We start from the raw sequence: 21,002 nt of genomic DNA, 5'->3' as shown, positions 1-21,002 counted from the left end.
CTGTGTGGTTGGTAGATGTAATGATTGAGAGGAATTCTCTCTCTCTCTCAGGAGTGCTTGGGGCATGCAAGCGCACCATGAGGTGCTTTAGAATATATGGAACTGGAATTCGAATCGCCAATTTTTTACTTTGATATATTAATACATTCGACTCGAAAGTGACCGGAAAGATATGAATTGATTGCACTTTATCAGTCAGGTTGTTATGATTTTAGCTCTTCGAGATGGAACCAGTGTCCAGCTTTATGTCAGCTTTCAAAAAAGAAAGACGAATGTGTCCTTGCAAAACTGACGACAAACGTGTGTTAGGTGGATTGTGAGAATACCAGCATGATTACTGTGTCGGGTATACAGATCAGTGCTTTCTTATATATATGGAAAGAAGAAAACTGTCACCGAAGAAAGAGAGATCAAATGAGTATTTTTTTGGATAGCCATCCCCTGCTTTTGGCGCACAATGGTGACATAATTGTCTTGTTCCTCAACAAAATGTTCACTAAGACGTCCATGTAAGTTCAAAAAATATTCCAGTGACAATCATGTCAAATTCCACAGGCCTTCAGCCTCACTCGGTCCCTCTTATTTTTCTTTCAAAAGACAAAAAAAATGTAAGGATTGTTTTAGAGCTGACGAGCGTTATTCTAGTTCCCGTTATTTCATAAACTGTGAGTGTCTAACATGCCAGACAAACTGCAATGAAAAACATCCCACACTAACTAACAAAGAATGCACAAAACAATTCATCAACTTATGCATTAGTTGCTCCACAAGAACGTCGAATCTCACCCTCTTCATCTGTCTTCACTCCAACAGTGGTCAGCTTCAGGTATGATTGGCTCCATTTCTCAAAGAAAAGATCCTGGTCATTTGCCAAATCTTCTACTAATTTTCTTGTTTGATTATCCCTCAGCAGAACAGAATCCGACTGGAACAGACCCTTGCGAGCCAGTAGATTCCGGTAATACTGGTTGTCAAACACCATAGATGTTTCAGGATCATTGTTAACTGTTACAGATGGGTTTGCATTTGCTCCACACTCTTTCATCAGTTCATTTGCATAACTACTGTCCAGGTCATTGTCAACGAGCCTAAGCCTCCCCTTCGAGTCTTCTTGGAACCTCCCCCTAAATGAGCTGCAATGAGCTGATCCTATGGTATGAGCCCCTGCAAAACTCACCGTTAATGAACTTTCCATTAATCGCAGCTAAATTTAACAATATTTACATGCACACACACATATATAAACCAATGCAATGTCAATAATCAGAGGAAGGGGAAGAGATTAATAGTGATAACCTGAAAGGATGACAAGGTCATCGAGGGACAATCCTTTGGAGGAGAAGAGGCTAATCATCTCATCTATTGTAAAACTGGTGTCAACAATGTTGGGTCTGACATTGGAAACTAATGAAACCATCCCATCTCTCCTGCCTGTAGGAATCTGAACTACGGGTCCACCAGCCTGTTCTCGAGTTCCATACGAGGAATCACTTGTACCAGAACTGTACTTACTGAATATTAACATTTAACAGCATTGCAGTGAGGGAAAAAGAGAACTTACAGCTTCAACAGCATCCCTAGCTGCCAGAGCAATTATGTCAGCACAAGAAACGGTTGCTGGACAAAAAATCTCAAGCACTCTTTTAGCTGAATCTATCACTGAAAAACCTCCCACTGACCTGTTCGCTGGATCACTCTGCTCGGTATTGTTCCCTTGTAGCATCAAAGATGCATCACATCCCTGCATATCATGAACCAATGATTTACACTGAGGAAGGGTTGGTCGCTACTACAAGGCATGATTGAGTTGAGAAACCAACCCATAGTGCACAATCTTGAATCCCTCACTATTGCATGTAACCCTGAGGTTATCTCAGCTTCAAATCCATTTGAGTATTACTAATATTTTCATTTTTTTTTTCTTTTGTAATTAAATCGAAACAAACGGGGGCAATTTCTTTATTTCAAAATAGCTGCGAGGAATCATCGTTAACAAACTTAACACATGCGGTTTTAAGAGAATGGAGTAGAAGCACTAACCTCCACGAAGCAATCATGGAAAACCAAGCGAAGGAGTTTCCCCGGAATGGAAGGATCGTCGGAGGAGAAAGAACGGACAGTGTTTCTTACAATGAACTCTGCAGAAGGGCATGAAGCTGCATAGAAGTTGAAAGAGAGGTTGCCTGAAACGGATGCTGCAACGGACAAGCTAAAAAGAATGAAAACTGCCGTGGGAAAAACTATTGCCCTCGTCTCCATTAAGTTTTGTCGTTCTTAGATTTGAGGCACTGCATTTGCATAGAGCATAGAGTCTCTTGTTATTTGATTATAAGGAGAAAGATAAAACAAAAGAGAAGGTGGCCATGAAACCGTGTGTATTAAAAGCTACATTTATGTGGTTCGGTGATGTCAGGAGGTAGATGCAATTTCCCTCTAGCCTGTCAGTGTTTAACTCTTTTAACAAGCATTTAAGTTCCTTGTTCCCAACTCTATCAGTACTACTACTATTTTCGTTCATTTGCTTGGTTTTAATATTTGGCGTGTTGTTAAAATGCGTTTTCGGGACCCACTCTAAACCATAGAAGCCTCCCCCATTTATATTCCATAATCACCGAGAAAGATAAATATTGAAATGCAGTAAAAAGTAGTTAGGCAAAAAGAGAAGCACCTGATCTGTCATAAGATTATATATGCAGTAGAGCCATGTGATAACTATGACTAGATAATATTGGTGTTCTTAGTTAGTCCAGAAAAATGGGGCAAGTGGAATGTATGTTAGGTGTGGGAGCAAAAATCTGCGAGCCAACTGAAATGAAACGCAAAGAAAATAAGGAAAACCCGTCCAGTACAGAATAAGTGAAGCGAAGAGCAGTAAATTTCATACACAGAACAAGGTCGCTGAGTCTGACGGCAGAGCTGTAGAAAATGATGGCAGTCGCCACACTTTAGAGTTCCCCTGTATTCAGCTGGTGATAATACAACTTGCAAGTAAGGGTGGGGTGGGTTCTGAAAAATCATTACCAAAAAAACTTAAGGAGGAAATAGATTCTCTCAGTTCATTTATGAAAATTGAATGGGTGACTCTGATAGAAGAAGAGAAGAGACAGATTAAAACTATAAATAGTAAAAAGAAGTGCATGCACTTGGTCAAGCGGTCAACCCCATCGACATGTTACGCATTGCGGCATTTTAATTTGACATTTAAAGTAAATTTTGATGGTCGACTCTAGGATATTATTCAGCATATTTTTACTCTCTTCCGGTTTTATTTTTTCGACGAATTTTTTAGGCGAGTTCAATTTAATTCTTAAATTGAACTAATCATCTATTGAAATTCATCGTCAATTTTAAAACGCGACATCCTCAATGTCGCTTTCATTTTCTTATCGACCAAATTCGTATACTCTGATTGCTGGCAGTAAAATTGTATAATCCAGCCACGGTGGCTTTCACCAAGATCTCGAAACAGGATCAATAATGCTTGGAGAAATTGTGCAGTGCACGCCAATCAACTCTAAAATCGAAGTATTTGGGAGGGGGGAAAAAAAGACTCTGAAATCAAAGTATTCATATTAGGGGGAGTGATCGTTGCAGGTCTCGGATTGTGTGGTCAGGAATTGCACAAGTTTCCGCCGAATAGCAACCACCTCTTGATGTCAAAATCACGCTCTTCCGCTCTTCCTCTTCCGTTCAGTCACGACACCTAACCAATTTCTTTACTCTTACTAGCACCCAGCAATTTATCTCCTTCATCTTTCTTCTTCAGCTTCCGAACCTAGTTAATCATGGCTCTGGTGAATCCGTTTCAAACTTCTCTGGTTTTTCGTCTTTCCTATCCGCCATCCAAGCAAAATTCACCACCGGTACTTCTTTGCTCTCTCTCGTCACAACCCTTCAAACCATTATCAGCGAGAGGGAAGCATGCAAGGTGTGGCGCCATCGCGGATGTTAAAGCTGTTCCTTCGCTTGGTCACAACGATGAGGAAGATCACAAGGTTCTTGTGGGACCTTCCGGTGACGAAGAGCTCAGAGGTGATCGGGCCGTTGCGGATTACGACTGGACAGAAGAATGGTACCCCCTGTACCTTACTCAGAATGTGCCCGACGATGCGCCCCTGGGTCTCAAAGTGTTTGATAAGCAGCTTGTGTTGTTCAAGGACGGGAATGGCGAGCTTCACTGTTACGAAGATCGCTGCCCTCACAGGTCACTGCGTAATCAAAATAATAAAACTGAAAGATTCATGCATCAACTATCTAGCCATTGAAGCTTCCCAATTTTGTTAATTCCCTATATTGATTCAAGAATTTTTAGAGACTAAATTAGGTTGATTACTTAGCAATTGAAATTAGATGGAATTCCAGGGTTACTGACCTGAGGACCTTACTTGTTGTTCTAATTCAGGTTAGCGAAGCTATCTGAGGGCCAATTGGTTGATGGAAGGCTTGAATGCCTATACCATGGTTGGCAATTCGAAGGCGAAGGGAAATGTGTGAAGATACCTCAGGTCTGTTTCACTCATCTTCAATGCTCATATTTTTTTTTTGTCGTTGCTTCTGAGATTGATGGGATAAAGTTTTACTAACTAACATGGTTTTACAGCTTCCAGCTGATGCCAAGATCCCTCGTTCAGCTTGTGTTAAAAAATACGAGGTGAGGGACTCTCAAGGAGTCGCCTGGGTGTGGATGTCTCGAAAGACTTCTCCAAATGTTGATAAACTACCATGGTTTGAGAACTTTGCTAGGCCAGGGTTTCAAGATGTGTCAACAACTCACGAACTCCCTTATGATCACTCCATACTTCTTGAAAACCTGATGGATCCTGCTCATATCCCTATCTCACATGATAGAACAGACTGGACTGCCAAAAGAGAGGATGCGCAGCCGCTGCGTTTTGAGGTAACTGAACGGACTGAAAGAGGATTTGCAGGTTGGTGGGGCAGAGAGAAAGATGGGTCTATGCCTAACTTTTTACGGTTTGAAGCTCCGTGTGTTCTCCAAAATAACCGGGAAATTGTCGGCAAAAATGGTGAAAAGCACTACTTCACAGGTCTCTTCCTCTGTACGCCAACAGGGCAAGGTAAATCCTTGCTCACAGTAAGGTTTGGAGGAACTAAAAGATCCCCACTAATAAAACTGTTCCCCAAATGGTACTTCCATCAGAATGCAAGCAAGGTGTTTGAGCAAGACATGGGATTCTTATCATCTCAAAATGAAATTCTATTGAAAGAAAAAGTTCCAACAAAGGAACTATACCTTAATCTGAAATCTTCAGACACATGGGTTGCCGAATACAGGAAGTGGATGGACAGGGCAGGACATGGGATGCCATATCATTTTGGCTACAGCACCATTTCATTGCCAAAGGAGCCCGCCGTGGTTGAACACGCCCCTGCCGGACTTGTTGCCGGGCTCTCAGCTTCTTCCCCTGCTAAGGGAGGCAATGGAAGCATGCATGCTCCAAACTTGGCTAATAGATATTTCAGGCATGTAATACATTGCAAAGGGTGCAGAAGTGTTGTGAAAGCTTTCCAGACTTGGAAAAGTGGACTTTCGGCTGTGGCTATTGCCTTGGTTGCGTTTGCAATCCTGGCAACTGGGAGACAGTGGAAGGCCCTTCTGTTGGTATTGGCATCCATATGCTCAGTAGGAGTCTACGCATGTTCAACCGCCATAGCAATGAATACTACGAATTTCATCAGGACACACAGGAGACTCTGATAGATTAAATGTTACAAATTCTCTTATTGCACTTCTATACATCTCACATTTAGCAGTTTGTTGAAATATATTGTTGCTTGCCACCCTATCTTTAACTAGTGTATTTACACCTAACTAAAAGAAAGGATGACAAGTAATTCCTTCCTAAAAGAAGATTCAAACGCCGGAAGGATTATTCAGAAAAAAGTTATGAATTTGCAAATGTTTATTCAAGTTCCCTTGAGCATTTACATACTGAAAGAAAATCTCTCGTACAACTGGCTCCAACAACGCTCTTTCATGTTGAATTTTGCCAACCAATGCAATTCCGGACGTTAACAAAATGAACTAGAAGTAGACTAATTGACTGCTTCAAGAAGCATGACAGCCTTACATAAGCTGAACAAAGTTCGCTTACTAAGTAGTACACCGTTAAAGCCGCAGCGTTGTCGTCAGTAGGCCATAAAATCCAGAAGAAAAAGTTTAGCACGTGTATGAGGCATTAACTTTTCAACTTCACAGCCGTATTCCATTATTTCTGAGTATTATTAGTTCTGCTCTTTGGGAGCAGGAGGTTCTTCCAACCATCTTGCACGAAAGCCTGTGCCTTGACAATCAGAGCAGCACGTTGATCCCTGAACGACAGACAGTATACATGACAAATCATTCCAAAATGGGTATGTAAAGCATGTAAAAAGTGAAAACAATATTAAGCAGGGCAGTTGTGTTGGGTAATTGGCATCAATCCTTCATCACAGAGGTACCTTTCCAGAGCAAATAATACAGCTTGTGTTTTTGGATGGAACTTCACAAAGCATGTTATCACCAAGAATAAAAAACCCAGTACCACCACACCATTTGCATTCAATGTGTCCTTTTGAGTCGCAAGATGAACACTCAATTGGCCTTGGTTGCTGCATGCAAAATAAATATTGTAAAAATCAAGGACCACCATAGAGATAAGAAAGTGTTCAGACTGCTCCGGACGGTAGATCTCCACAGAGCAACAAAAGCAATCAGTCAGACATCAAGTACAATCAAGATTTGATTCGATTTATTTGTTCTCAGCGCAGCTTTTAAAGTCGGCTTCTAATTAAGTTGGACGATGAAAAACCATCTTATCGTTAAAATATATATATATATATATACATATATATTTCCCTTTGTACCGCAGTGACTATGTGAGGCTTAAATTTGCAATTGCATTGACTGAAGCCACCATAAGGCTCAAAAATACATGAGTAAAAGATGTTGTCATTTTATGCTAATTTCTTTCAGTGGGTTTTCATTTCTAGTAGAACCTTCATTTTTCAAATAAAAATTACAGGTGATTTTAGATCCGATTCATAGTCCTACTTAATGAAACCTGTAAAGTATGCCCTCTGTTTCAATACCATCGTTGTTACAGGGTTTTCATCTTGTTTCAAAACTAATGTCATTTTAAAATTCCAGTGCTCGGTTTGTTGTTTTTATCCAACTATGCTCTCATTCAACTGCCTATAATTATGTCTCATTCTATCTCTAAACTATCACATAAAATAAGGGTATTTTAATCCGCGTGGCGTAATATCTTACATTAATAAATAATTTTTAATATACGTGCAAGCCGAAGGGAGTAAAACTTGTACAACATAGTCCAGGGTAGAAAATAAAACAAGCAGAGAAAGCTATGATCATGATCACCCAAAAGTCCAAAACCACGCATTCAACATCCCCCCCTCCCTCCCCCCGATTTTGACTGTCCAGGCAAATCCAGCACATTAAACAATCAAACTTGCAGATTATCTTTAGATAACGTCAAACTCCAATTCCCAAAGAGGGTGCATATTACCATGTGCACATGATAGACACGGACAAACTTTCTTAATGCTTTTAGGTTACAATTTTAGATAAAATAAAGTCATCATCCAGAAGACATGAAATCTACTAGAGAAGTAAAGAACGGAAATAATGCAAGTGGGTTTTGCAAAGTCCAGTTTCAGTCCGGTACATTTGTATCGTATATCTTGAGGCACATAATTTTCCTCACCATATGCTCATCTGCTCAATTTCTTCGCAGAATTCCCGTACTATTCAATTGTGCAAAAGAGAATGACAAAAACATGACAAATATTCGGAAACAGCAAAAAGGCCTACTTCCCCGGGTAGTGAGGAGAAAAATTGAACCATATTGATGAGGTTTATTCTTCATTTAATGATCCACATACATATACCTGACGCTAAGCGTGTACGTAATTGCTAGCATACCCAAACTTGGGATTCTCAAAATGCTCTAGTATTTTCGGAGTGCCAACTTCAGTAACATATTACCAGCAGGTAAAGTTCAAAAACTTAAAAACTCAACCAAAACACACAGGCTGATAGAAGGAGAAAGGTAACCTGAGAGATCAACCAGGCTGTTTCCATGCGCTTAATGAAATCGGAGGAGGAGTCCACCATAAACGCACAGATGCCGGAATTCCTAATGGTGCGGGACCTTGAGTTAGCGGTTACAATAGGAATCGGCAATTTTGCCGTGAATAGGAAGCTTTTGCCGGCCAGAGTCGCCGGAATGAGCGAAGACCCACTACAACATACACAGCTCATCATTTCTTGTTCACCAGCGGAGAGCGAGGGATGGGTAACAGGAGTAGGTAGTATGTTAAGCCAATCGAAGTCTTCTCGTCGTGCAAGGAGCAACAGGAACGCAGCCACTATAAATATAAATGTTATAAAAATATGGGCTTCGTTAGGAAAAGACGTAAATATCAGGCGATATTTTTTCTCGTGATAAAAGGAAAACTAAACGTCCGTCCAGTCCCATTGATGAATGGAAATATTGCGAAGGGAAAACTAAAGTGTACTTTTAGTATTAATATTTTATATAACTTTAATCCTCAATTTTATAAAATATATTTGTAATTTTTTTAATTTTAATCTCATTAATTTTATTAATAAAAATTTTTATATTAAAGTTTTAAATATTAATAGAATATCATTAAATATTAATATATCAAATTTATTTTTTAGATAATAATGATTATCTTAAAAAATCAATCATTTGAATTAACAATTTCCATTAAAAAATTAACAGTTAGATAATTATGAAGATATTTTATATAATTAATAATTAATTAAAATTTTACACAAATTTAGAAGAATGACGCTTTAAAAAAAAGGTACAGGAAAATCAGGGCGAATTTCCAGCTGTCAACAAGTGGAGTAAAGCTGCGTGTTGTTTAATGTTGTAGGATTGGAATTGGGAGGGACCAAGGTTCACCCTCAGCCCTCAACCCTCAACCTCGGCTAAGGAGGATTAGGGTTTATTTAAAATTATTTTTATTTTATTATTTTAAAAATTAATATTTTGTAAAAGATATTTTAAAAATAAAAAAATAACAACAATATGTGTTCTTTTTATTTTTTATTTTTCAGAACACTTCAAAGATTTTTTCTTTTTTTATTTTTTTAAAATAATATTTTATTTTTTTAAAAAATCTCTTTAAAAACACATTATTAAATATATATTTTTAATTTTTTATTTTAAAGAATAGAAAGAAATTATTTTCATAACGAGTTGACAAACAAGTCCTTGCTTTCTTGGATTAACTATGTTTTGCATAAATTACAATATACAAATTAAAGTTAAGTTATAAATAAGCTATTTTAATGAGATTTAAATTTAGATATTTTTATGAAAAATATCATTTTAATAAACTGAAATTTGTTTAGACTAAGGGCTAAAACATACTTTTAATTCTTTAACTTTACATAAAATTTAATTTTAATTTTTTAATTTTATAAAATACTTTTTCAATCCTTTAACCTTAACATAATTAATTTCATTACGAACAAAAGTTTCATTAAAACTTTAAATATTGACAAAAAATTTTGAAATGTTAACATATTAAATTTTTTTAAATAATAATAATTGGCACAAAAATAATTTCTTGAACTAATAATGTTAAAATTAAAATACTACAAAAATATTTCATAAAATTAAGAGATTAAGTTAAAACTTTATATTAAATTAAAAGATTAAAATTATACTTTAACCTAATTAAAAAGCAAGTTTGGATATATAGTAGCTAAGAAAGATGTGGGCTATTACAGAAAACGAGCTAAAAAGGACATGAGTTTCGTGTCTCTTACACGCGAAGTTTGATAAATTTAAGAAAATATTAAAATTTAAATTATAGTTACAAAAAGATTGATGTAAAAAAATTTAAATATTAAAAAACTTAATTAGATCTATTTGAAGAATGCATATACATATTACAGATGATAAAAATGTCAAATTTATAAATATATAATAAAAATATCATTTTTAAAAAGAAAATGTAAAAGAATAAATAGATTATTCAATAAATTTAAATGTTATTAACGGTTAGATTTCAACATACTGATATAAAAGATTCAAAATCTAACTTTTAGCCTAATCATAGTTAGAAAAAAAACGCCCATATGTCAATTACTTTTATCCAAACATTTTTTTTTATCCCTAACTAGCTTTTAAGCCTATAAGTTATGGTTTAAGCTAACTAGATGGAATTTCAAACAAGCATTTAAGTTTTCTTTTATCAAAAAGACAATGAAAGTCCTCAAAAATTCTCTAAAAAAATCAAATATTTGTATTTTATTCCATTTTATTTGAGTTAAATTTTTATAATTTTATCTCTAGCTATCTTGATTCATAGTGATTAACATTACTAATAAAAAATATTTTTCAAAACAAAAACACTTTTTAAAATTTATAAAAATTTCTGATTTAAAATTTTTCAAGGAAAAAGGAGAAAATAAAACTTGATTTCACACAATTTTCCATTTTTTATGAAAATTCTATCAATATAGAAATTATTTATGACGCATGACTTGAATATTTTGTCTAACTATGACCTTCAACATAAGTAAATTAGAGAATGTGATATTGATTTATTTTTCAGTTTTGCATTTTAGTTTTTTCATAAATTTTTTTAAAAGGGTATCATTGCATATATTAAAAATAGAAGCTTTTTCTTTTCAAATATGTTCGTTTGGATGTAAATTAATTTTAAGTTATAAAAATTGTGTAGTTAATTCTAAAGTTATATAAGCGTTTAATGAAAATATAAAAATGCTTAAATTTTATTTTTAAAAGGAAAGAAATTCAAGAATCTTAATTTTTAATGATTAACCAGCCTAACATATCAAAATATAATAGCTCAATTTAACTAAAGTAAATTGCAAGGATTTATTTGAAAATTAAATAAAATTATAAAAAGCTATAAAATATTTTCAAATGAAAGGAGGGAGAGAAAGGGAGTGGGAAAGCAAGAACACCTCATTCTCTATCTTGAATGTGATATTTTTTGCTAGCATAGCAGAATTATTTTATACTTAGGATATTAAAAAATATAAAGTATTTTTTGAGAAGTTAAATGTTAAAAAATATAAAGCATTTTTAGTTTTTTAAGTGCAATCATTATCTTTTTTAAAAAAATACTTTTATTAATAATAACTTTATATTTATTAAAAAGTAGGTAACTACTTTATTATGGGATGAGAACCGATTAAAAATACTTTATATTTTTGAATGGAGGAAATATCTAATATCCACATGCATGTTAAATCTGAATATTGTTTGAGTCTTATAAAATTAAAATTTTCAAAATATTTTTTATCTATAAAATTCGAGTCCTTGTGTTATTTAAGGAGGAGAGCAAAAGATATAAGGGTTTGAATAGGAGTAAGTAATGTTCGAACGGGTAAATGGAGCAAGAGAAGACACAAAATTGTAAGAACTGAAATGAAAAATAATAAATAAAAATTAAAGCACCAATATAGGACTTTAATGGAAGCAGCAGCAACCACGAAATAGTTTGATAAGAACTCAAGATAACACACAGGAAATAATGAGAAGAAACCGAGCTGGGAAAGCTGACGCTGAGCACGAATGAAAGAATAAAGGTAAAAGAAGAAGAGGATAAAATGGTAAAAATGTCCTAATATTTTTCACGGACGTCTGACATTTTAAATTTTTATAAAATATTTTTGCACTAAAAGTTTAAAAAACAGAACATTTTCACCCTATTGTCACAAACTTTGATTATTAAATCAAAATTTGATCAAGAATATTTTTTATATTTTTCCTCATTTCCTTTTCATTTAGTTAGGGGTGTATTGAGATGGGACTTTGCAAGACGGGATGAGAAAAGGCTTCAAGATTGAATGGGATACGGAAGTATCATCGGGACGTTCAGTCCTAAATATTATATATATTATTTTTTATTTTAAAAATATACATTAAATATATTAATTATATTAATATAATTTATACTTATATTAATTATATCAATTATAATTTTAATACTTACAATTCTTATATAAAACTAAAGTTTTTTACATTAAAAGTTTAACGATATAGAGTAAACATAGCAATATCTTTTTTTATAATATATTAATTATATTAATATACTTTATTCTTATGTCGATCTATTTAATAACTTTTATTTATATCATATTTTTTATTTTATTTTTAAAAGAGTAATTAACTTAGCACATCTCAACTAAATTAGAAGAACAATGATTTGATATTGTGTCTAGCTTGCTTGTTGTTGTTGCTTTTATAACTTAAAAATTACTTGTAATTGCTATTATAATGTGTAATTGTAATTAATATAATTTAATAATTAATTTTAAATTATTGTAATTTATGTATTTGTATTGTTTTGATTTTAAACTTAATAAATCATATGATTTAAAATTTTAATAAATATTATTATCTAATTTTTTTTAACATTATCTGATTTATCGATATGGCAGGACATCTCGATCTTGTCTCGGTCTCATCCCAATTCCTAACAGAATGGGACAGGACACAGAATAAAAATTTAATCCCGATATTTTTTTGGGATAGGACACGAGACAGTGGTGTTATGGTCTCGTCCCGTCCCGCAAACACCCTTATGTTTAGTCTTTAATTTCATTCTCCAATAAATTCTTTAATTTTTTTTCAAACAAATAAAAATGAAGACAAAAAAACATGAAAGTAAAGGAGGATAAAATTATAAAATATCTTGATCAAACTTCAATAAATAATTAATTTTTACAATTTTTAACGATGAAGCGAAAATATCCTGTTTTTGAAATTTTTGAAACAAAAATGCTTTAAAAAAATTTAGAATGTTAAGCGTCTGAAAGAAACAATTTAAGATATTTTAGCCATTTAATCCAAAAAGAATGTATGAACAAAATCATGAAATGAGATATCTCTAGTGGAATTGGGTCGGCGGTGGTTCAACGTATGAGATAGTTAAACTTTTCTTCTTATTTTGCAATCAGTTTTTTTTTTTATTTTTTTTCCGTCAACTTAAAACTTTTTCAAACACAAATGTAAACTCATTTAAATTCTTATAAATAAATGGATTTTTTATTGTAAATGATTAAAAAAAATTGTTACTCACACACGTTATGTTGTTAATTTTATTTAATTGACTTGTAAATTTTTTCAAACACAAATATAAAACGATGTAAAATATTGAGAATACATTATTTTCTTGTTGCAAAAATAACTGAACTTTTGTTATTATTTTCGAATCTTTTGTTAACAATCTTATTGATTAACTTGTAAATTTTTTAGAAAAAACATAACAATCAATCCTTATAATTTGATTGTGTTTTGGTATAAATCCAAACTTTTTTTTTTGTTCAGAGTTGTTATAGTTTTCTTAGTCTTCAATGCCAGTTCCTTTTATTTTTTTAATATATTCATAAAGGCCACACTACCAATGTTAAATATGTTTACATGTCAATTAGGATGTAAAAGTGTCAAAACGTTTATGAGGTGCCATGCTGAATCAGCAAAACTGGAGAAAAAAAAAGGGGGAAAAATGATTAAGCAGCAAAAGAACTTGCGCATAATTTAAAAAAAAAAAAAAAGGGTATCGCACATGGCACTGTAGCACCATAGTTAGTAACCTGGTATTGTTAATAACATGTCCGCATATGTAACAATGTTAGCGTCACATGATAATCCCCCTTGACATATTTAAAAACAAAGAGACTAATGTTGTGCATAAGAAAAACTTAAAAGACCCAAGACAACAGAAGAAATTACAATGACTTGTACTAAAATACGATCAAAATACATGGACTAATAATAGTGTTTCCTAATTTGTTAAGTATGAGTGTAGTCGTGAATAAACATATTTTTATTGTAAATAACGGACCTTCTGTTATCAATTTTTTTTATTAACGTGCAATAATAAAATTCTCACTTATTAAAGGCATAGACCTGCAGAGTAGTTTCGCGATTCATGGTATAATGTGAAGATGTTCATTAAGGGACCTTGCATGCAATCCTCATTTTTATATATTTTTAATGATTTTTTTTTTTTTTATCTTAATCAGAATCCAGCCTCAAACACGCCGAGTAGGAAAAGCAGAGACTCACGCCACTATTATATTTATATCCCTCCACAAGACCGCGTGTGTGTGATGAGCCAACGAAATTTGGTCGCATGCAAATCACATGCATGCCGTCCAACGCTCCAAGCTCAGTGCAACATGGGGTATTTACTATACTATTTAGGATTAGGAGCACCATAGGCACGTGATTTAGTTGGTCGGAAAATGGGACAACACATGGCTTGACCTATTCATTGTCCCCGGAATTCTATCGTCAATTCTCTATGATGCACGCTCATCAAGTCTTTCCACTTCCGCGCCACCTTGTGTCTCCTTTTTCCTTCTCCTTAATCTTGTTTTTCTTGACCTACCTTTTCTTTGATCAATTGTTTGAATTTGGCTTGTGTTATATTCTAATCCCTTGCCGCTTGACCTCCCTAATTTTCCAAAAATTATGCATGCACGCATTTTCACATACAGGATCAAATCACCTGAAGTTGGGATTTGTGAATTTGAGTGAAATTTTCTTTGATTTTTTAAATTATTTTTATTCATTTTATTATTTTCTATAAAATATAAAATCTTCCCTCTCTTTCTTAAAAAAAGAAAATTTGACACAAATTTACCAATTACAACTTTAAAGGATTTAAATCCCCTGCATGCATATACAGACACAAAAAAATTATTATTAACATGATAGGATGGCATCATTTGAAGTTTCAACCATAAACCGAATGGTTCAGTTACTAATGTCTTGGCAATTTGCCTTGTCAATCACACTATTTTTGAGTCATAACAAATATTATATTTTTTTTTACATATATTTAATATAGGAAGTCTAAAATTTAGTCAAAATTAAAGCAAATGGCATGTGGACATGAATTATAAACAATATAACTTAAATTTTTTTTTGTGCAAAGCATGATATATATATTCTACTGTTGAAAATTAAAAAATAATTGCTATACATGTAATTATAAAAGTAATAAAAATGCATACAACTTATTCCTTCACTCTTGTATGTCAATCACTTTTTAAAAATATAATTTAATCTACTTTATAAGTTATAAGCTAACGTAATTGTTTTATTTTAAATTAAAATTTTTAAATTATACTTAAAAAATAAGAGAAAGAAAACAAAAAAAAATATCATATTATTGTTTATCTTTTACTTTTTATTTAAAGATTATATTTAAAATTTCACTTAACTTTATTTTTTATATTTTTATTATATTAATATTAATAAAAATAGTTTATGAATAAAATTGAAGGAATATTCAGTAACATTTATAAGAACATCGGAACACGGCATAATATTTATACTTAATTAATTTTTTTAAGAAAAACTTTCATCTCACAAGGCTGGGCTTTGGCCGCTCGGGGCACCACATGTTTTTAAACCCCCACCTAGAGGAGAGAGAGATGTCTCAGGGTCCAGTTTTTGACCAACCTCCGAGAAGACTCTGATGTGTCAGTCACTTATAGGTCCACCTGATATTGTGGGGGAAGTGTAGCGGCCCCCACAACAAATTCGCGGCTGCTGGTCGGTGTCGAAGCAAAACCCAATCCAATTAACGGAGCAAACCCCTCTCGGCTCTGCCTCCACAAGCTTGGCCGTTTCCCAGTATATTATGTTGGAAGCCCCGAATCTCCTTTCCTCTCCGTCCAAACTCTCCTCCAAGGATTCAACTTTCTTTATTTGCTTCAGCGAAACACTCCCCGTATTTTTCATTCAATCTCTCATTCGTAATTCCTTTTTCATTTCCTGACTCAACTTTTTATCCACTGACGCTTAATGTACTTGCTTGCTCCATTTTGGGGAAAATCTTCCTGTTATTTGATTATACTGCTCACAATGAGTTAAGGTATATTTTTCATTCACCTCCTCAGAGACGAAACAGTCATGCATCAACCTTCAACTGTGACGCAAGAACCCAGTTTAGTTCTTGATTTTGTTTCTCAATTTGGAAGATTTGCGTTTGATTCGAGATATCAAAGCTCGGGGTCAGATATCCGTGCTTCATCTTTAGCAAATTTCTTGTCCTTCAATAGCGTAAGGGGTGCAGTTAACGGAAGAAAGCAAAGGCCGGTTGCTTCACTTCGGTTAGGAGGTAGAGGAAGTTTTAATTTTCGCAAAACATTCAATGACTTCAACAGAGCTGTTAGGTTTCATTGCGAGAAAATCCCAATCGGGTTTGCTTCGCTTCGAATTGATTCGGGTGATAATGGTTCCGGGGATAATAATGGCCTGAGAGAAGATGGGTGTGGTGTCTTGGAGGATGATAGATCACCATTGAATGGGGCAGAGGCTGAGAACCCGAAAAAGGTTCTAATTTTGATGAGTGACACCGGTGGGGGCCATCGAGCTTCTGCAGAAGCCATCAAGGCGGCTTTTCATGAAGAATTTGGCGATGATTACCAGGTAGTTTGTTTGATTGCTTGTTTGCGTTTCTTTATTGTATGTGTGGGTGTATTTAATGTATATGTGCTTCTTGTATATTATCTTCTTAATCAGGAGTTCATTTACAGGTGTTTGTTACTGATTTATGGTCTGATCATACGCCTTGGCCATTCAATCAACTTCCTCGGAGCTACAGTTTTTTGGTAAAACACGGGCCACTCTGGAAAATGACGTACTATGGAACTGCCCCACGTGTAGTGCATCAGTCTAACTTTGCTGCAACTTCAACATTCATAGCGCGGTGAGACTCTGCTTCCCTTTCAATAACAATTTTTGGTTTATTCTTTGTCTGGCTACTTCAATGTAAATAGAGCACCTTAATGCTGAATTTACATAACAATGATGATTCCCCTATCATCTTTTACAGCGAGGTTGCCAAAGGGCTAATGAAATATCAGCCAGATATTATAATCAGTGTACATCCGCTGATGCAACATGTTCCACTTCGTATATTGAGGGCAAAGGGTCTTTTAAAGAAGATTGTTTTTACCACAGTTGTCACAGATTTAAGCACGTGCCACCCTACATGGTCAGTTCTGCTGATTTCATATATTTGTTCAAGCACTACATGAATAGTTTGGTTGACGTCTTATTCATTGTATCTTGCTTCAGGTTTCATAAGCTCGTGACAAGATGCTATTGCCCGTCAACAGAAGTTGCAAAAAGAGCGCAGAGGGCTGGGCTCCAGCCATCTCAAATAAAGATTTATGGTCTACCTGTACGGCCTTCCTTTGTCAAGCCTGTTCGTCCAAAGGTTTGTTATGCTCTTATAGCTATATATCAATTTGGATGGCTGGTTCGTTTACAAGACTTGAGTTGGGGATCAATCTTTTGTTATATAGTATTGTGTACATTTTCCTGAACTAACCTTCATTTGATTGTCAAATGGATTGAGATGGGATGCCAGAATCATGCTGTTATAGTAATGAGTCATATAATTGAAGTTGCATTTGGCTTTAGAATTTTCTGGTCAGCTCAATTTCACCCAAGGCAATTGTTCAAAGGGATAAAACTATATTACTACAGCCTATACAGAAGGCCAATAATTTCTAGTAGTCTGCTGTACACACAATTCCTGATGATTGAAGCTACTTTGATGCATAAGCTGGCTTATATTTTGCCTAGTTAAAAATGTCTAGGTCAAGACAGTATATTCATTATCTTTCTTTTTAGCTCAACCTAAATAATCTTTTTCCTACATATGTTTTATTGTTGTGCAAACTCAATTCAACTACATTTCTATAGAACTGTGAACTCCTTTGAATATGCAGTCACAAGAATAGCTAATAGTTGCAATGTGGTTGTTAAATCGGGTCTCCCTAACCATCCTTAGCTCCTTTAATGCATGCTGCAGGGTGAACTAAGGAGGGAATTAGGCATGGATGAGGACCTGCCTGCTGTACTATTAATGGGAGGAGGAGAAGGCATGGGCCCTATTGAGGCTACTGCTCGGGCTCTTGGAGAATTGTTGTACGATGAGAATCTTGGGGGCCCGCTAGGTCAAATTCTTGTGATTTGTGGTCGCAACAAGAAGCTTGCTAACAAATTGCTCTCAATTAATTGGAAGGTTCCTGTGCAGGTATTGGTTCCTTTACAATCTTTCCTAAGCTTGCTTCTACTTTGTTAATCCCATGAATATTTGTGTCCATATGCTCATGCTTGCACTCTCTTCCTGCATCTCCCCTTGCTGGGTTTGTTTCTGCACAACACATGCTTAAAGATTTATTTGTCACCTATTTAATGTATGGTGAATGGTGATTTCAACTAATGTCTGTAAGTTAAATTTGCATAACATTATTCTTTGAAAGGAAAAACATTTTCTTGTACACATATAGGTGTATAATGATCTATCCTTACTGGGCAGATTTTTCGTTTTTCCTAAACATCACGTATTCTAGTTAGTATTTTTGAGGTTTTATTGGAATACAGGAACTAATAATGATTTTGTAAATTACGTGCATATGTCTGACATTTTCCTGGGGGAGAATATGTGTAGGGAAATGGAAGATATGTTAATGAAACTTTTAGTCTTTTAAGTTTGTTTCAGTTATTGATTTGGTCCTAAAGTTTAACCTTTATCAATCAAGTCTCTAAAATTTTAGAACTATACACAATTAGTTGTCATAGTTTTAAGGGGAAATAAAACCATAAGAACTAATTAAGTATGGCTATGAAACTTTATTGTAAAGATTAATCTTCAGAGACCAAATTGATAATTGAAATAAACTTGAGTGACTATAAGTTTTATTATCCAAAAAGTAATATTTAGGTAAGAAATGGCTTTTGCACGTCTAAAGAAAAAAAATAATTAAGAAAATATAGTTATTATTAAGTAAAAATTGCAGAGGTATAATAAATATTACATAACTTGATTGTGTACGAAGGAGTGCTTGGTCGACTAACTACTGGAAGAAAAATTCTTGTGAAGGATTCTGTTTTTTTTTTTTTTTGGCCAAGAGATTCCATATGTATTTTATCAAGGACTTGTCCAATTGACCCCGATTGGTCAGAGGCTTTTGGTTCTTTGATCATTGCCTTTTGCATTCAGCATGTATAATGTTCCAAAGTCACTCAGCTTAATCCGTGTTATTAATCTGCTTCAAATATAATTTTGTCTCCCCACATCTGGGTTTAAGGACTTCCAAGTCAATTTTCTGTCTGTAAATTGATGCTTTAGGTTGGTGGCATTTGATAAACGCAGCAAATATTCTATATGCATGTTGGTGTCCAAAGAAGCTGCTGATTTTCTTATCTTGTAAATATTTACCCCTGTTTAGGTCAAAGGATTTGTCACTAAAATGGAGGAATGCATGGGAGCTTGTGATTGCATCATTACAAAGGTAATGAGAATGACTCGTTTTTTCCTACTTCAATTTGACACAGCAAATAATTTTCATATATTTTCCCGCTTCTGCAGGCAGGACCAGGGACAATTGCAGAGGCCATGATTCGAGGCCTTCCCATAATTTTGAATGACTACATTGCTGGGCAGGTATTTTGCTTCTCAATATGTTTCATTAACCTTGGGAGTGCCTCAACTGTGTCAATTAGCCGAGCTGTAAATTTGAGTCCAAGTTTTGAAACTTCACTAGCTATTACTAGTGTAAGGACAAAACACAAAGTCCACATATTTGGTAAAGAGGATATATGTGGCTGCTGTCTACTGTAACGTAATTGACTGTAGTTTGGTAACGTACAGAACTAAATAGTGAGTCCACACTATTTGGCATGAAAGAACCAGAAACAGTAGTTGAGTGTAGTTTGGTTTGATTACAGGAAGCTGGGAACGTGCCCTATGTTGTTGAAAATGGATGTGGGAAGTTCTCCAAATCACCAAAGGAAATAGCAAATATAGTTTCTGAATGGTTTGGTCCAAAAGCTGATGAGCTGAAGTTGATGTCACAGAATGCACTGAGGCTAGCGAGACCAGATGCTGTGTTCAAAATCGTTCACGACCTGCACGAGCTTGTCAGACAAAGAAGTTTCCTGCCTCAGTACTCTTGTACAGCTTAACATTACAGTTAGGCTATTATTATCATTATTATTGTTTTTAAACTAGTTTTCTGGAAAGGAGATGTATAAGGCGGAGAAAATGCAGGATTACTCACTGGTCAAAATGCGTGTGTTTTCCTCCGCCATTGGCATGTATTGTTCGGGATTCTTGTTGCAAAATAATGCAGTTTTGGCTGTCTTCAACATGCCATTCTTTTGTTCTCTCATAAATTCAGCTCATCAGAGGCTTGCCTCACTATTCATCTATTATGAAGCATGGGGACGCTGACCCAGCAGTATCCTCTCCTCACACAAGTCTCTCTCCCCCACAACATACGAGATCTTGTAGAAGTGTTTTATCATTGTTATTTGCTTTTCAAGAATATCTTCAGTGGCTAGTTCTGTTTAGACTTAAGAGTTCGTCACCGCCTTTCTCATAAATTTTGTTCAGACTTCCTTTGACATTTCATATATTGTTCAATTGTTTGAACTAGTGTATTTGATCCAACGAAGATATTTTACTTGTTTTGATCCAAACTGGATAAGATAAACAGGAAGCATGAGAAGATTTTTAGCTTGAGAGCATGTTTTTTAATCAAAGGATAATTTGTGATTGTAGTCACGTTCCATAGTCACATGTCAAACTAAGTCTAGCATGTATGTGTACAAAGGAAGAGTGTTGATTTGTGTTGTCAGTTTATCTTCTCAAATGTCAAGGAGAAAAATACATTAAAAAAGTTTATTTTTGGAACATAGTTGGCTTGAATATCTTTTTAAAAATAGAAAGTGACGAGTGACATACGAAGGCTCCCTATCAGTGAATCCAAGGTATTTTCAACTGCCATAGTATATTATTTGCTTATAAATATTATTTTTCATATGAATGTATGAGATATATAAACTATAAAATGATAAGGTTTTTTTGTAAATTATACTTTTTCGTATAATTTTAAAAGTATTTCAGTATTATAAATTATAAGGTAACTT

General features: G+C 34.4%; 4 protein-coding genes across 5 annotated transcripts; 2 read left to right on the top strand and 2 right to left on the bottom strand.

The window, feature by feature from the left end:
- Positions 1-503: 503 nt before the first annotated feature.
- Positions 504-3,343, bottom strand: LOC129302507 (peroxidase 46-like). 2 transcript variants are annotated; one of them, XM_054941450.1, is made up of 6 exons: positions 2,885-3,343; positions 2,669-2,806; positions 2,041-2,288; positions 1,562-1,741; positions 1,297-1,462; positions 504-1,164 (listed from the first exon to the last, which is right to left on the bottom strand). In XM_054941450.1, the coding sequence occupies exons 3-6, from the start codon at positions 2,257-2,259 to the stop codon at positions 749-751; spliced, it is 981 nt and encodes a 326-aa protein (XP_054797425.1). In that variant the 5' UTR covers positions 2,260-2,288; positions 2,669-2,806; positions 2,885-3,343; the 3' UTR covers positions 504-748. The 2 variants fall into 2 exon arrangements, with proteins under 2 accessions (XP_054797425.1, XP_054797424.1); XM_054941449.1 differs by lacking the exon at positions 2,885-3,343 and having other exon boundaries at positions 505-1,164; positions 2,041-2,874.
- A 142-nt stretch (positions 3,344-3,485) lies between these two features.
- LOC129302506 (protein TIC 55, chloroplastic) lies at positions 3,486-5,807 on the top strand. Its single transcript, XM_054941448.1, has 3 exons — positions 3,486-4,204; positions 4,403-4,505; positions 4,601-5,807. The coding sequence occupies exons 1-3, from the start codon at positions 3,786-3,788 to the stop codon at positions 5,717-5,719; spliced, it is 1,641 nt and encodes a 546-aa protein (XP_054797423.1). The 5' UTR covers positions 3,486-3,785; the 3' UTR covers positions 5,720-5,807.
- Positions 5,808-5,891: 84 nt separating this feature from the next.
- Positions 5,892-8,411, bottom strand: LOC129302508 (protein PHOTOSYSTEM I ASSEMBLY 2, chloroplastic). Its single transcript, XM_054941452.1, has 3 exons — positions 8,078-8,411; positions 6,463-6,612; positions 5,892-6,333 (listed from the first exon to the last, which is right to left on the bottom strand). Exons 1-3 carry the CDS (start codon positions 8,285-8,287, stop codon positions 6,247-6,249), a joined length of 447 nt encoding a protein of 148 aa, XP_054797427.1. The 5' UTR covers positions 8,288-8,411; the 3' UTR covers positions 5,892-6,246.
- A 7,229-nt stretch (positions 8,412-15,640) lies between these two features.
- LOC129298458 (probable monogalactosyldiacylglycerol synthase, chloroplastic) lies at positions 15,641-20,246 on the top strand. Its single transcript, XM_054936881.1, has 8 exons — positions 15,641-16,484; positions 16,592-16,764; positions 16,891-17,052; positions 17,136-17,277; positions 17,878-18,102; positions 19,301-19,363; positions 19,441-19,515; positions 19,800-20,246. The coding sequence occupies exons 1-8, from the start codon at positions 15,966-15,968 to the stop codon at positions 20,034-20,036; spliced, it is 1,596 nt and encodes a 531-aa protein (XP_054792856.1). The 5' UTR covers positions 15,641-15,965; the 3' UTR covers positions 20,037-20,246.
- The last annotated feature ends 756 nt before the right edge of the window (positions 20,247-21,002 follow it).

The sequence above is a fragment of the Prosopis cineraria genome, unplaced genomic scaffold, assembly GCF_029017545.1.
Source record: "Prosopis cineraria cultivar Desert tree isolate PC_DT_omini unplaced genomic scaffold, ASM2901754v1 PC2, whole genome shotgun sequence".
Lineage (NCBI taxonomy): Eukaryota > Viridiplantae > Streptophyta > Magnoliopsida > Fabales > Fabaceae > Prosopis > Prosopis cineraria.
Note: the sequence above shows the minus strand (reverse complement) of the source record. Positions and strands in the feature narration are given on the sequence as shown.

Bases quoted from the DNA above. Each gene is read 5' to 3' on its own strand.
- LOC129302508 (XM_054941452.1), bottom strand. From the start codon at position 8,287: ATGATGAGCTGTGTATGTTGTAGTGGGTCTTCGCTCATTCCGGCGACT. The intron at 6,613-8,077 runs GTTACCTTTCTC...TTTTGCATGCAG, and splicing joins CAGCCTGGTTGATCTCTCAG to CAACCAAGGCCAATTGAGTG. The intron at 6,334-6,462 runs GTACCTCTGTGA...TCTGTCGTTCAG, and splicing joins GTATTATTTGCTCTGGAAAG to GGATCAACGTGCTGCTCTGA.
- LOC129302507 (XM_054941450.1), bottom strand. From the start codon at position 2,259: ATGGAGACGAGGGCAATAGTTTTTCCCACGGCAGTTTTCATTCTTTTT. The intron at 1,742-2,040 runs GTTAGTGCTTCT...CATGATATGCAG, and splicing joins TCCATGATTGCTTCGTGGAG to GGATGTGATGCATCTTTGAT. The intron at 1,165-1,296 runs GTTATCACTATT...TGAGTTTTGCAG, and splicing joins TGACCTTGTCATCCTTTCAG to GGGCTCATACCATAGGATCA.
- LOC129302506 (XM_054941448.1), top strand. From the start codon at position 3,786: ATGGCTCTGGTGAATCCGTTTCAAACTTCTCTGGTTTTTCGTCTTTCC. The intron at 4,205-4,402 runs GTCACTGCGTAA...GTTCTAATTCAG, and splicing joins GAAGATCGCTGCCCTCACAG to GTTAGCGAAGCTATCTGAGG. The intron at 4,506-4,600 runs GTCTGTTTCACT...ATGGTTTTACAG, and splicing joins AATGTGTGAAGATACCTCAG to CTTCCAGCTGATGCCAAGAT.
- LOC129298458 (XM_054936881.1), top strand. From the start codon at position 15,966: ATGCATCAACCTTCAACTGTGACGCAAGAACCCAGTTTAGTTCTTGAT. The intron at 16,765-16,890 runs GTGAGACTCTGC...CATCTTTTACAG, and splicing joins ACTTCAACATTCATAGCGCG to CGAGGTTGCCAAAGGGCTAA. The intron at 17,053-17,135 runs GTCAGTTCTGCT...ATCTTGCTTCAG, and splicing joins AGCACGTGCCACCCTACATG to GTTTCATAAGCTCGTGACAA.